At 42.1% G+C, this 12,547-nt stretch overlaps 1 protein-coding gene across 5 annotated transcripts in view; it reads right to left on the bottom strand.

Annotated features, from left to right (window-relative positions):
* The window catches only part of LOC117247306 (liprin-alpha-3-like), a 38,927-nt gene extending 26,571 nt beyond the window's left edge, over window positions 1-12,356 (bottom strand). For 4 of the 5 annotated variants that reach the window (XM_033611743.2, XM_033611744.2, XM_033611745.2 and 1 more), the window contains exons 1-2: window positions 12,086-12,332; window positions 2,724-3,539 (exon numbers count right to left, since the gene is read on the bottom strand). In XM_033611743.2, coding sequence (XP_033467634.1) covers window positions 2,724-3,059 — 336 coding nt within the window. In that variant the 5' untranslated portion in view covers window positions 3,060-3,539; window positions 12,086-12,332. Of the gene's footprint in view, window positions 1-2,723; window positions 3,540-12,085 lie in introns of all 5 variants that reach the window. The other variant, XM_078163149.1, reaches the window with a different exon arrangement.
* Window positions 12,357-12,547: the final 191 nt, after the last annotated feature.

Below are 12,547 nucleotides of genomic sequence, written 5' to 3'. Positions count from 1 at the left end.
ACAACTGTACAGGCTTTTTAGATGGTTTTTGACAAACTCTAATCTGGCCTTCCATTTTTAAGGCTAACCAACGGTTTGCATCTTGTGATAAACCCTCTGTATTTATTCTAGTGAAGTCTTGTCTTGCTTACAAGAGCAGCAGGATGAAAGCTGAAGTATTTGGGGCACCATTATCTGCTCAGATTCAACCAAATGCTTCAAAACTCATTGGACAATGCTTCACAGTGCAGATGGACAATGACCTGAAGCATATTGCAAAAGCAACCAAAGACATTTTTAAGGCAAAGAAGTGGAATGTTCTGCAACGGCCAAGTCATATCATCTGACCTGAATCCAACTGAGCATGCGATTCTCTTGCTGAAGCCAAAACTGAGGGCAAAACACCCAAAACACAAGCAGGAAGTGCAGACGGCTGCAGTAAAGGGCTGGCAGAGCATCACCAGGGAAGAAACCCAGCATCTGGTGATGCCTATGTGTCCAACACTTCAGGCATTGACTGTAAAGGATTTGCAACCAAGTATTAAAACTGACTGTTTAATTGATGATTATGTTAGTTTGTCCAAATACTTATGAGCCCTTAAAGTCGGGGGACTGTGTGAAGAAATGGTTGTCATTCCTACACGGTTCATACTACATTTTTGAAAAAGGCCTTAAATGAAAGCTGAGAGTCTGCACTTTAAGCAGGTATTCATTGTTTCATTTAAAACCCATTGTGGTGGTGTACAGAGCCAAAATGACGACAACTGTATCATTGTCCAAATAATTATGGACCTGACTGTATATACAGTATATGGCAATAAAAAATGTGAATAAGGAAGAATTTCATTTGCTTTCTGTGGGTGTTTTTATAAGAATGTGGCTCTTTCTGATCAATATGAGGAGCGCCTAAAGTTTGCATGTTCCACATTTTATCTTAAGTGTGTCATGCAGTGTGAGGGGGGAGCTGAAAAGTTATCTGTTTCCACTTTAACAAATGCTCACATCATGAAGTAAATGTTTGTTGAAATACCTCCAGGGAGGTCTGAAATGTTTGGTCTGCAATTGATGATTAGTCAATCAAATGTCAAAAATGAGTCAATGATACCTATTGCAATTTCTTAAAGCCTAATTTGACAGCTTCAGACTACTTGTTTTGTTGTATCAACAGTCTAAAAACACAAAGATATTCAGTTTACTATCACATAATCTACATAAAGAAAGATGTTATTTTGGGTCTTGTTTTGTCATTATCCTGTAATGTGTTCTAACTGCTTTAGGAGAAATGAGAGAGCAATATACTAAATTGTATTGTACTAGATTATAGTTTTTTTTATGATAATCATTCTTGTAATAGGCAAACAGTAAGTGGAAATCATATGTGCTGACAACAATGAGAGCAGTTCTGGTGACTTAATATGCTCCAGGTTTACTGCAAGTTACTTTTCTGTCTCCTTTCACATCTTAACATCGAAATTAGAATTAAAAACTTAATAAAAACATCTTCTTGCCTTAAAATAATGACAGTGACATTATCTCTTGTTACTGGATTAATATGGGATTAGTTGAGTCCGAGACGACATTTATCACAAAGCACAACGTGCACGAGAAATCTGATTGACTTGGTTAATGTGTGCTGAAACATTTTACTCTATAAAAAATAATCCACTGGTTCAACTTAAAAAAATTAAGGTAACAATCTGCATGCATCTTTTTAAGTAGTTCCAATTCATTGAGTCAATCCTATGTATATTTTATAATCTGACGAACTTAATTAGTTTAGTACTTAACTTAAAAAAGGAATGGCAGAAAAAGTTGAATCAACTTAATATTTATCCAAAAGGTGTGTTGACATTTAGTAGTCAAACTATTCAATTTTAGTTACTTAACTTGTTTATTTTAATTCCATCCCACATAAAAATGTCAAAAATGTTTTGGATTTTCATCTTAACTGACTAAAACAAGTTAATGAAACAAACGTATTTTTTTTTTAAGATGAAAATCTTCTTTATTTTAACCATTATCCACTAACCCCATGGATCATTTGGTGGCGGAAACATAAAGAAACCTCACATATAGTGCTGATAAGACAGTAAAATGCAACAGCAAACTATTTATACTGTAAAGATGATGTCCCAGTGTCCCAGCGAAGGAAGAAAAGCTGTGTATGATAAAATCTTCACATTCCAGTTGTTGTTAATAAGCAATTTCACCCAGTAAACTAAAGATAATTCCTAGAAAATCAAGTATTCATCCACGTTAAGCTGAAGCCATTAACATATTAGCTTCCAGCATCATTAATCGTCCTCTAACAACATGGTCAACAAACATAATAAAACCTGATTACACAATAAGAAGAAAATTGCGGATGCAACTTAGACTAAACAGCCAGAAGATGATAGGAACATAAACCCTCTGCATTAGTAAGAACAACATTAGTGAGGAAAACTCTGAAGATGCAGAAGGGGGCAAAGTATTTAACATCCACTTTCTAGAGTCTCTCTGCATGAACTGTCACTGCAAAGGCTTACTGTCTCATGAGCTTGCTTCACAGTGACACACACTTAGAAAAACGCAGTCGTACATAACTAGACACTGATAGCGCAGAGGATAAACAACGTTACCTCACAAGGAGGAGTGTTCAACGTAGCACACTTCTATCAGCCCAAACTTCCACTTCCAAACTAGACAGATCCCTCCACATATGCAAAGATTGTACATACACACTTACACACACACAGTTGTACCTGTGGCAGAGCGATGGATAGCTGCCTCTGAAGTGACTCCTTTTCATGGCCCAGCTCACGGAGGCGGAGCTGAGCCGTGCCCAGACTGTCCTGTGTCTCCCTCAGGTTCTCCAGGAGCCTCTCCCTCTCCGTCAGCATGTTGACCATTAACGACTCCAGGTTCCCTGTGCTGCCTCCTTCGTCTCCTCCGCCCCTGGCCTCTCTCCCACTGAAGCCTCCTCCGCCCATCGCACCTCCAGGGCCTCCGACTCCTGCCCCGGCAGGTGAGGAAGGTCCCCCTCCAGTCCCACTCCGCCCATCCTCAGAAATGGTGGGCATCACCTCGCACATCATCATGAGACCGTGGCGTGTGTGTCAAGTTAATAAAGAAAACTAAATGAGGGATTGTGCGTGCAAAGTGTTTGTCCTCGTGCCTTGGGTTTTTATGAGCTCATACTAAAAGTTTGATGTACAAAATATAAATCTTTACATCTTCAGTTTTCCAAAAATATCATTCCTTTGGTCTGCATATCTTCCTCTGATTATTGCCTTTATGTTTTTTTTAATTTATTTATTTTTTATCAAGCACTCTGTATGTCTTTGCTCACTAGTCTTCCTTCAAAGTCCCAACCTGCATGGTAAATGATCAGAATGCTTATGTGTTGCTGTGTTATGCAAGAGGAAGGAGTATCTACGGGGAAGCCGTTCTGTGGGTGGCTGGGATTGGCGGAGGGTGAGGAAGGGAAAGGGGTTATGGGGAAGGAAGGGATAAAAGAGGGCCGATGCTCCTAAATGGTGTCCACGAGGCAGAGCTCCTCACAGCACCGGGGGTGAGAGCTGAAAAAGAGAACAGGCATTGCATTAGATCCCCCTCAATAAACTTCACTGTGCATGGAACAAATGAGAAAGGGCACTGTAAGAGTGAGCTGGTAGTTTGAGACAACAACACACACTAATGCAAGTCTATGGAAATGTGACAATAATCCCAACTGATGGTTTTCAATTAGCATTTCTGACAAAATAAAGAATATGTTGACTTAGTGCATAATAATGTGATGACAACTCCAATGAATTATGAATTCTGGATCTCTGCTTTACATCAGCTGGGAGACTTTAGAATCTCGGGTTACAGTGAATGAAATGAATGATGTATCTGAGTAGCATACACACTGAGTCATGCAACTTGAGAAATGTCTTGAGGAGACAAGAATGAAACTGTTCAACACAAATGCTGCACTGAATTTTCTGTGTTCAAGGAATAGTTTGACATTTTGGGAAATACACTTCACTTTTTGCTAAGGGTTACACAAGAAGATTGACACCACTCTGTTGTCTGTCTGTTGAAAATAAGCCTACAGCTAGCAGCTGGTTAGCTTAGCTTAGCACAAAGACTGGAAACAGGGGAAACAGCTAGCCTGGCTCTGTCCAAAGGTAACAAAATTGGCCTACTGGCACCTCTGAAGCCTACTAATTAGCATGTTATGTTAAGTTTGTTTAATCTGTGAAAAAAATGTAAATGTAAGACCATAATTTATCAAGTCATATGCCCTGTACTTCCCAATAATATGCATTTTTGCTCAAACATTACAGCCTTATGCACGTCCAAGTAGTCTGCCTAGGCACTTGCGTGTGTTTGAACACGAAAACGCATGTGTTTAGGAAGTACTGAGCATAACTGAGACTTGTATTATACTACATGAGTTGTGTGAGAGTTTGTGAATGTCCTAGTATTTCTATCATTCAAGGTAGCCCCCAATGACTTCATGAAATGCAAGAAAAAAGTTTTCTTAAGGAATTCAAGGTAACACGCGGTGAGTAATTGAGATGGGCTACAAATGGTCATTTTGCAGTTGAAGTATTCTTTTAAACAAATTCCATTTATACTACAGAATGAGTCTCTTTCTGTCCGTCTGTCTTTTGTATGTTTGTCCTTCAGTTTTCAACATTTCATTTGATCGACTTCATACTTGGCAGGTGTGTTGCTGAGGACCCAAGGAAGTGCAGTGTCAATTACAAGCCCTTGAGATCTAGTCTATCTATTAGTAGTGCATCACTACTGACAAAAGTTGACTAGTAACTGTTACACCGCTAAACAGCATGCTGGGTATAGATCGCTCTCTGTTGCTTGCTACAGTACATCAAGAAAGAGAGACAAGAGAGACTGGAGACGTAGCAAACTCAAACATTTCTAGCATCAGCAATAGGAATAAGAATCAAGAACTGTTCCCAGTTGAGAGCCAGTCTGAAATTGTCCGATCCATCTGAATTGTATGTCTCCAAGCTTATCAACTCCTTTTTATCAATGGCAGCATGTTTTCTGATAGTTGCACATTGCTAAACTATGATGTCAAACTCAAACATCTATGCTGTTGGAAACTTGCAACAAGAGGGAGTCATGGCGGGGACAAAGAAACTGTCCAAAGAGTTGCTTCATTTGAAGCGAGAGAGATGACAATGCTGCTATATTGTCTGTAAAATGATCATTTTAAGTAAGGATGGAAACATCGGCAATATGTTGAAACATCTTTTTAGGAGACATGGATTTAAATTCCAGGATGGTCGTGTAGGCTATTTGACACTCTACGCATGAGTGCTATAGCTTCCCAGTCGAGCAGTACATTTGATACAGAGAGTACATAATCTTTGTTATAGTAACATTAGTGCCAATAAATGAAAATAACTGCTGAAAATAAATGCAGGCCTGCTGTTTTCCATGCAGAAAATTGATCGGGAATCTATAAAAGAATTGATATAGAAACGGATCAAAATGTAGAATCCAAAATGACATTGGTACCAATAACATCTTACCAATTACCATCCCTAGACAGCAGTGTAACTTTTAGAAAGAATGCTTTTGTTCCTAGAAATAGCCCGGTCCCAAATAGCTAGCTGTTAACAAATGATGCATAGGCTATACTCCAGCATCATAGGGGACACATCTATGTTATAGCAGGTGTATTGCCCAGGACCCAAGAAAGCGCAGTGTTGATTGTTAAGTTTTTTGGATGAGAGATTCTCGGTAACTGTATGTTTCAAAAAACAGTGACCACAGCTTCCAAAATGGCTGAAGTCATTAATTGTTAATGAGAGCCTGGTGACTTGGGCGACCTGGTCATCAGTCGCGCTTCTTGGGCAACCAAAGCAACCGGAGCGGGTCCGGAGGGGAGTTAGAACTCGTTTAACTTTATGGTAATGAGCTCTGACGCGGTTCGGCAACAACCAATCGAAATGCTGACGTGCTTCGATGAAGTGGGTCTCAGAGAACAAGCCATGTAACTTTGGTTCCTACAGCACACTTGTTCCAACAGTGGATATTGAGAAGTTTATTACTTACATTCGCGCCCACTCAGTCCTTTATAATGTGTCGCTGATTGGTTACAGAGACCAAAAAAAAAAGAATGAGGCTTGGGACCACGGCGTGGGCGTAGTTGGTTGGTCTGGTGAGTTTTAAAGTGTGTCATGTTAGTAATAGAGGAGAGAATTGCAGGTTAATGTTATGACGTAGCATGCAAGTCTTCTTTGCTTGGTTTGAATGGGATGACGAACGTTTTCTGTTTTCATTGATCAAACATAACTTTCTGTAGGCCAACTATGAGCTTTTTGACTGGACAACAGCAAGCAGCAACTACTCTGCTTTCAAGCCAGTAGTCCGCTTTGCAGCTCCTTTAAATTGACAAGCACGATCGAACATTCAAATGATTCACGTGATGAGAGCGACAAAAGCTGCCACAAATATTTTTGACAGTTTTGCCTCTTGGGCGTCCGCTAGAGACTTCGCATCTTTGGAAGCTTCTGGTCTGAACGTACAGTAAAGCCATGAGAGGCAACAACAGAGGCAAAGCAATCAGTGTGTTCCAAACAGGCATGTTTTGATCGTGTACTGCACAAGTGTTAATTGAGCAGGTGAGCTTTGTTAACTTTGGGCAGAGCCAGATTAGCCATTTCCCCCTGTTTCCAGTTTTTATGCTAAGCTAAACTAACCAAAGTAGCCTTAATGACCTGGCCCAGCATCGACCTGAACTTGGCATGTTGGATGACATTAGCCGGCCGTGTCCGGTTGCCCAAAGCAGCTGACACTTGGAATGGATGACACTCCAGAATCGAGCCATATCAGCTGGCTCAATCTGGGTTGCTGACACTACCAGCACCGGGCCATTATCAAAAATGACCTGGCCTAGCTGCGGCCCAAACTCTGCATGCCGGATGAAATTAGTCGGGTCACTTCCGGTTGCCTGACTCAGCTGAGACTCAGCATGAATGATGCCCCAGGATCAGGCCAAATTAGCTGGCCCGATTCCGATTGCTGACACTGCCATTAGTGGGAGTTGACTGCTGGCTATAGTGTTACAGTATAATCAACAGACAGATATGAGCGTGGTATCAAGCTTCTCATTTAGCACATGGCAAGAAAGCAAAAATGTGTAGGCCTAATCCAAAATGTCAGACTGTTGCTTTAAGGTATCAGTCACTGTGGTCTTGGTGAGATCAGTGTGAATTAGTGCTGATGAAAGTGTTAAAATGCTAATCTTAATGACAAGATTTTTTTAATTGTATGGATTAATTCAAACTAAATATGTTATTGTGATTCAAATATGTAATTTCACTCCATCAAGCTTTCTTCAGTCAGCTTTGTTGTAACTTGTTTGCATATTTTAAATGACCTTTTCCAACTGGTTAAATTAAAGCCTCTGTCTCATGATGCAAACAGTGGGCCAAAACGGTATGGATTCAGGCAATCAGCATTATTATAGCGCCTCATGTCCCTCTCTTCTTCCCTACCATATTCTTCACTGTCTAGTCTACAATACTCAGGGGCTTGTACTGGCCTTTATACTTTTAAGTGGTTTGGACTGATTTAGTGCCCCATGCAGGCTTCTTTACGTCAGTGAGACTGGGCAGCACAATAAAGAATTCTTTTGTCCAACCAAAATCATCCATTTTGTGAATCAAACATATTTAGCACACAGACCTCAGCAGCAGTGAAAACAAGTCTTGCCAGTGGTCTTATTATTATTATGGACATCTAGGTCCAAAGATGGGGACTGCTTGCTGGTGATTGGAGGCCTGGTACAGCTCTAAATTAGCTCCTCATGCTGGTGAGCTGGCTAGAGTACTTGGCAACTTCACTGTATGTCCCACTAAAAAACAACTTCCTTCCTTCCCCGCTCCGCTGATGGATAATCACTGATGCACGACTGAACTGGCATTGACTGCATTTCCTTAAAATACAGTTTAAGGGTTCAGAATGAAATCAGATTTAGGAAATGTTTCATTCTGCTCTGCCACACTGACGGCTGCATATACAGTAAAGTCGTCATAACACTGTATTGGAATACGTTAACAAAGGGGTAAACCTGAAAATGTGAGGCCCTGGTATGGTTAATATCATAGGTGTAGCTTAACCCAGATGCAGCATGAAACTGAGCAATAGCCTGCTAAAATGTACTTTTACAAGGCAGGGGTACCCCAAGAAATTCTCAAAGGGTAGGCCAAATGGGGCCACTGATAATCTTGGGGTGGTGCACCCAAACCAAAACCCATAACTGCATTAAAGGAAATTTGATTATGTTGTTGATGCTAGTTGAAAACTTTGTCTGTGCCAATGTTAGAGTTAAGGAATCACATACTGAAATCCTTTGGTTTCTTATTTTGCAGTTAATATTACTAATTATCTGATGTGTATAGAGTAAGATCAGTAAGTTAACATTTTGAGTTCCATAACAATCCTCTTTAACGTTTGATGTATCTATATATGTTAGGCGATTAACTGTTCCTCAAATGGGCTGGTTGTCCTTTTCCTTAAAACAATATACAGCTTTAATTTGAAGCAACACGTTGATGGTAAGGAGAAAAACATTTACTGGGGACAAGCCTTCTCAAGTTTAGAGAAGACTCATGGGTACCCATAGAATCCATTTTCATTCAGATATCTTGAGGTGATCGTTCAAGGGACTCCTTTGAAAATGGCCGTGCCAGTTTGTCTCTCACCAAAATGTTGCCCTATTTGGAGTGTTATTTAGTCTGTTTCCTGAAAGGCTAGCATGACGTGGTTGATACCGACTTGATTCCTTAGATGGGTCCATGTCATTGGTCCGACAGCCCATTGGTCCAACATCCCATTAGTCTGACTGTCCGCGGTGCTGAATGGCTCCCGACGGGCGTATTTCTACCATGATGGTGCGCCGCAACCAGCTGGGTCAGCTGGGAAAAGCTTGAGGCGAAGCAGGCTCACATCTTATGTGTTTGTCAGTTTCTTTTTTTTTTTATTTTAACCCACACCATGATCTTTTCCTGACCCTAACCAAGTGGTTTTTGTTCCTAAACCTAACCAGACCTTAACCACAGGGCATCATGATGATTTCGGAACGGACTTCGGAACAATGAGTTTAATATGGTCGGACCAATGGGCTGTCAGACCAATGGGCAGTTCCCCCTTAGATTGTCTACTTTCTGAAGATACCACTATGTTTGCGCCAGCTTAAAAGATGAGCGGGCCACAGCCTCTTAAATATCATAATCCAATTATTTTGGCCAAGGGGGCAGCAACTGTATCAGGGTGGTATTAGCCCCCTGCTCCAGGGCACCAGGATCTAGGGTTGGGCAATATATCGATATTAAATCAATATTATGATATGAGACTAGCTATTGTCTTGGTGTTGTCATTTCCTGGTTTTAAAAGGTGGAACTACAGTGAAGTGATGTCATTTTCTGAACTTACCACTGTTCTATTATTAACCCATTTAGGCATTATATCCACATTGCTCATGATAATTCCTAAAAAAAAGTCATTGTGTAATATTTTTTAAAGCCAACCCTACAATATCTTTGCAATAACTATACAGAGGTATGTGGTCAAAAATATTGTATTTGATATTCTCCATATTTCCCAGCCTACCAGTGACCATAACTTTTTACATTTAAAGAATTAATTTGAGGAGGGACTCATTTGGTGATGGCGCCACTGCCCTGAATGGATGACTCTGAATGTGTCACTCACTTGCGTCTTTTAAAAAAGAAAAAAGTTGATCAAACTATGCCAAGTGCGTCTGATGTTTGCTCAGGCTGTTTCCTGGGGGCTCTTGTAAACCAAAGACTACGACAGCTCTGTGATCCACACTACCCAAAAATAGCCTCCCGAAATCCATTTGAGTTAGTTCAGGACCTCGAAACACCTGAAATACTCTTGCTAAAGCACAGGGCGGCCTGTAAGAAAAACTTATCTTGGGATAATTACTCATCGTCATTACCAGCAGCAGCTTTTCATTAGCTCAGCAGGGGCAACAGAAAACAGGCTAATGGAATTACTGCGGACTATTGTATATATATATTGTACAGTAACAGTTTGGTGTATTTATCCTGTGTGATATGATGAATCCATGCTGGAGAAAACAAAAAGGATTCATCGCTGGAGTCAGTACAGGCAAAACATAACTGTGCAGCCTGCAGTTTTGACTCAAGCGTCAGCTGTGAGGTCACAGGGCTTCAGGACCTGTGTGTTTATGAGTGTGTGTGGAAGGGAGAGAGACAGCTAGAAAACAAGAGAGCGCACTACATGTCTGGTGCATCAAAATGACACTGTAGACTAGTTATCATGCTAAAACATTCAGCTTTACGAGCACTACTGAGGCCAGTTTTCTATCTATGAATAGCTGCTGCAATAGAAATAAGTGACATAAGCATGCAAACAATGACATGTATCAATAATGTGCAGCTGCATGAGATTCACTGGTGTAAAGGCTGAACTCATGTCACAGTGTCACCACACTGAAATCGATGGAGTATGTGTTTTAGTGTCCGCCTCTGTGCACATGTGGGTGTTTTCATATTATGATTGCCCACATCATCATCATCATCATCATCACCACCATCATACACAGCCACACTGAATCCTGCCTGTAGCCGCCTTCACCCTGGAGTGGACAGACTTGGCTTTCCAGTATCTGGTTGCTACATGACCAATTAGGACAAGGCCCCCCCAATTAGGCTGTGTATCATGTTACTAAATATTCCCTGCCACCGAAAAATGGGCAAATGCCACAGCCTTGTGTGTGTGTGTGTGTGTGAGAGAGAGAGAGAGAGAGAGAGCAGTAAAAACAGCTCTCCTCCACCAGACACTGGGGCGGGGAGAGGGGTTTGCAGGCTCCCACAGACAATCAGAACTAAAGAAAGAAGGGATCGGGGTTTTTTTTTAACATCCTGTTACATGTTAAACCACCTTCCCAGCGACGGATTGCGCGCACGCCTGGTGCATACTTTGCATTTCAATAAAAGGCAGAGCATATAGCGAGTAATAATGAACGCCTTCCTCCTCCTCCCTTCCTATAATACCATGAAACAGTACCCCCTGGCCAAGAAACGCATCATTGGAATCGATAAGTGATTGTCGGCAGCTGGGTAGAGGGGAATGAAAGCGCCGGGATCCGGGCAAACGCGCTTATATTTGCGCTGGCATCCACACTGCATACTGGGCTAATGGGGGGGAAATGACGGGGGCTCTCCAGATGACAGGTCTGTGGCTACCTCCATTTCTCTGGATGTATGGAGGAAAGACCATTCGATGATAGGCGCACGGGCGCGCACGGGCACGCACGCGCGGATCTACATTCTTATAGTAAAAAAAAAAGAAAAAAAAAAGCAGTGTATCGGAGGGGATCTCTAAATTGGCCCTTCGTGTGTTCAAATGCATCAAAGCAAACAGGAGGACTGTGGAAAGCATCACGTCAGGAGGATGGGCCAAAAATGCACATCGCACATTTTCAGTAATGGGCCTGCCTTCTTCAGACATTATAGAATTATAAGCAACTCCATAGGCCCTGTGACAGCGCTGAGGCGAGCTGGGAGGTTTGACTACAACGCTCCCAACGGCAAAGGGCTTAGTTACAGCCATGATTAATTACAAGCAACACATAGTAGGCCAATATACAGTGGCATCTTATCATCTCTCCCTCTCTCTCTCTTCCTTTCAAGCAGCTATCACCTCACCTAACTGTATGCAAACGGGAGCGAGCAAGCGCGCCCTAAATAAATCGTGCTGTGCGCTGCCAACACACCTGTCAATGCCTGACACTGACATAGGCACCGAGCGCTCCATAGTCCATCCAATATAAGCCTATTTGCCTCTATTCAAATGGCACCCCCCCCCCTTCCTTCCCTTTCCATCCACACACACACACACACACACACTCATGCACACATACACACCACCACCCCCCCTCAATCCTTCACAACACAATCACTTGTTATCACACACATGCACGCACACACATGCATTTATCATTACATTAGTGCGTGCATATTTCTCCTCCGCGTCAAGCTATGGATGTTATCCCCCCCTCTGAATGGAAACTGGGTTGCGATGGGGCGGTGTGAAGTTGCATCCTTACCACAGTCATCGCGGGGAGCCTGTAGTGTCCATGTTTGATGTTAAATATTCCTTAGGTCCATCACCGCCGGATCGCGCCTCGGTGTCCGTGCCCCTCATCCGAAACCGGAGTAATACTTAGTGTATGTGTTATTTTTCCTTCTTCTTCTTCTGTCTCTCTTTTTCCACATGTAAACGGCGAGGAGGGGGGGGGGAGGGGGGGGGGAGACGCGGAGAGAGACGATACGCCACCTTACCACAGACTCCCCCTCTGTCGGATTGGAAGGTAATGGGTCTTAAAGAAACATTCTCTCAGCATTCTCCGCATCTCTGTGATTTACGCGCGCGCCATGCGCTCACACGCGCGCTCGCAGGCCAATCAAACACCTGATTAATTATACAGTGTGTATGCATATCAGAGGCAAACTCACTGACAGACATATTACTTGCAATTAACCCATATTGCCCGATAGGTGCAGCTTGA

The sequence above is a fragment of the Epinephelus lanceolatus genome, chromosome 21, assembly GCF_041903045.1.
Source record: "Epinephelus lanceolatus isolate andai-2023 chromosome 21, ASM4190304v1, whole genome shotgun sequence".
In the NCBI taxonomy this organism is placed as follows: domain Eukaryota; kingdom Metazoa; phylum Chordata; class Actinopteri; order Perciformes; family Serranidae; genus Epinephelus; species Epinephelus lanceolatus.
Note: the sequence above shows the minus strand (reverse complement) of the source record. Positions and strands in the feature narration are given on the sequence as shown.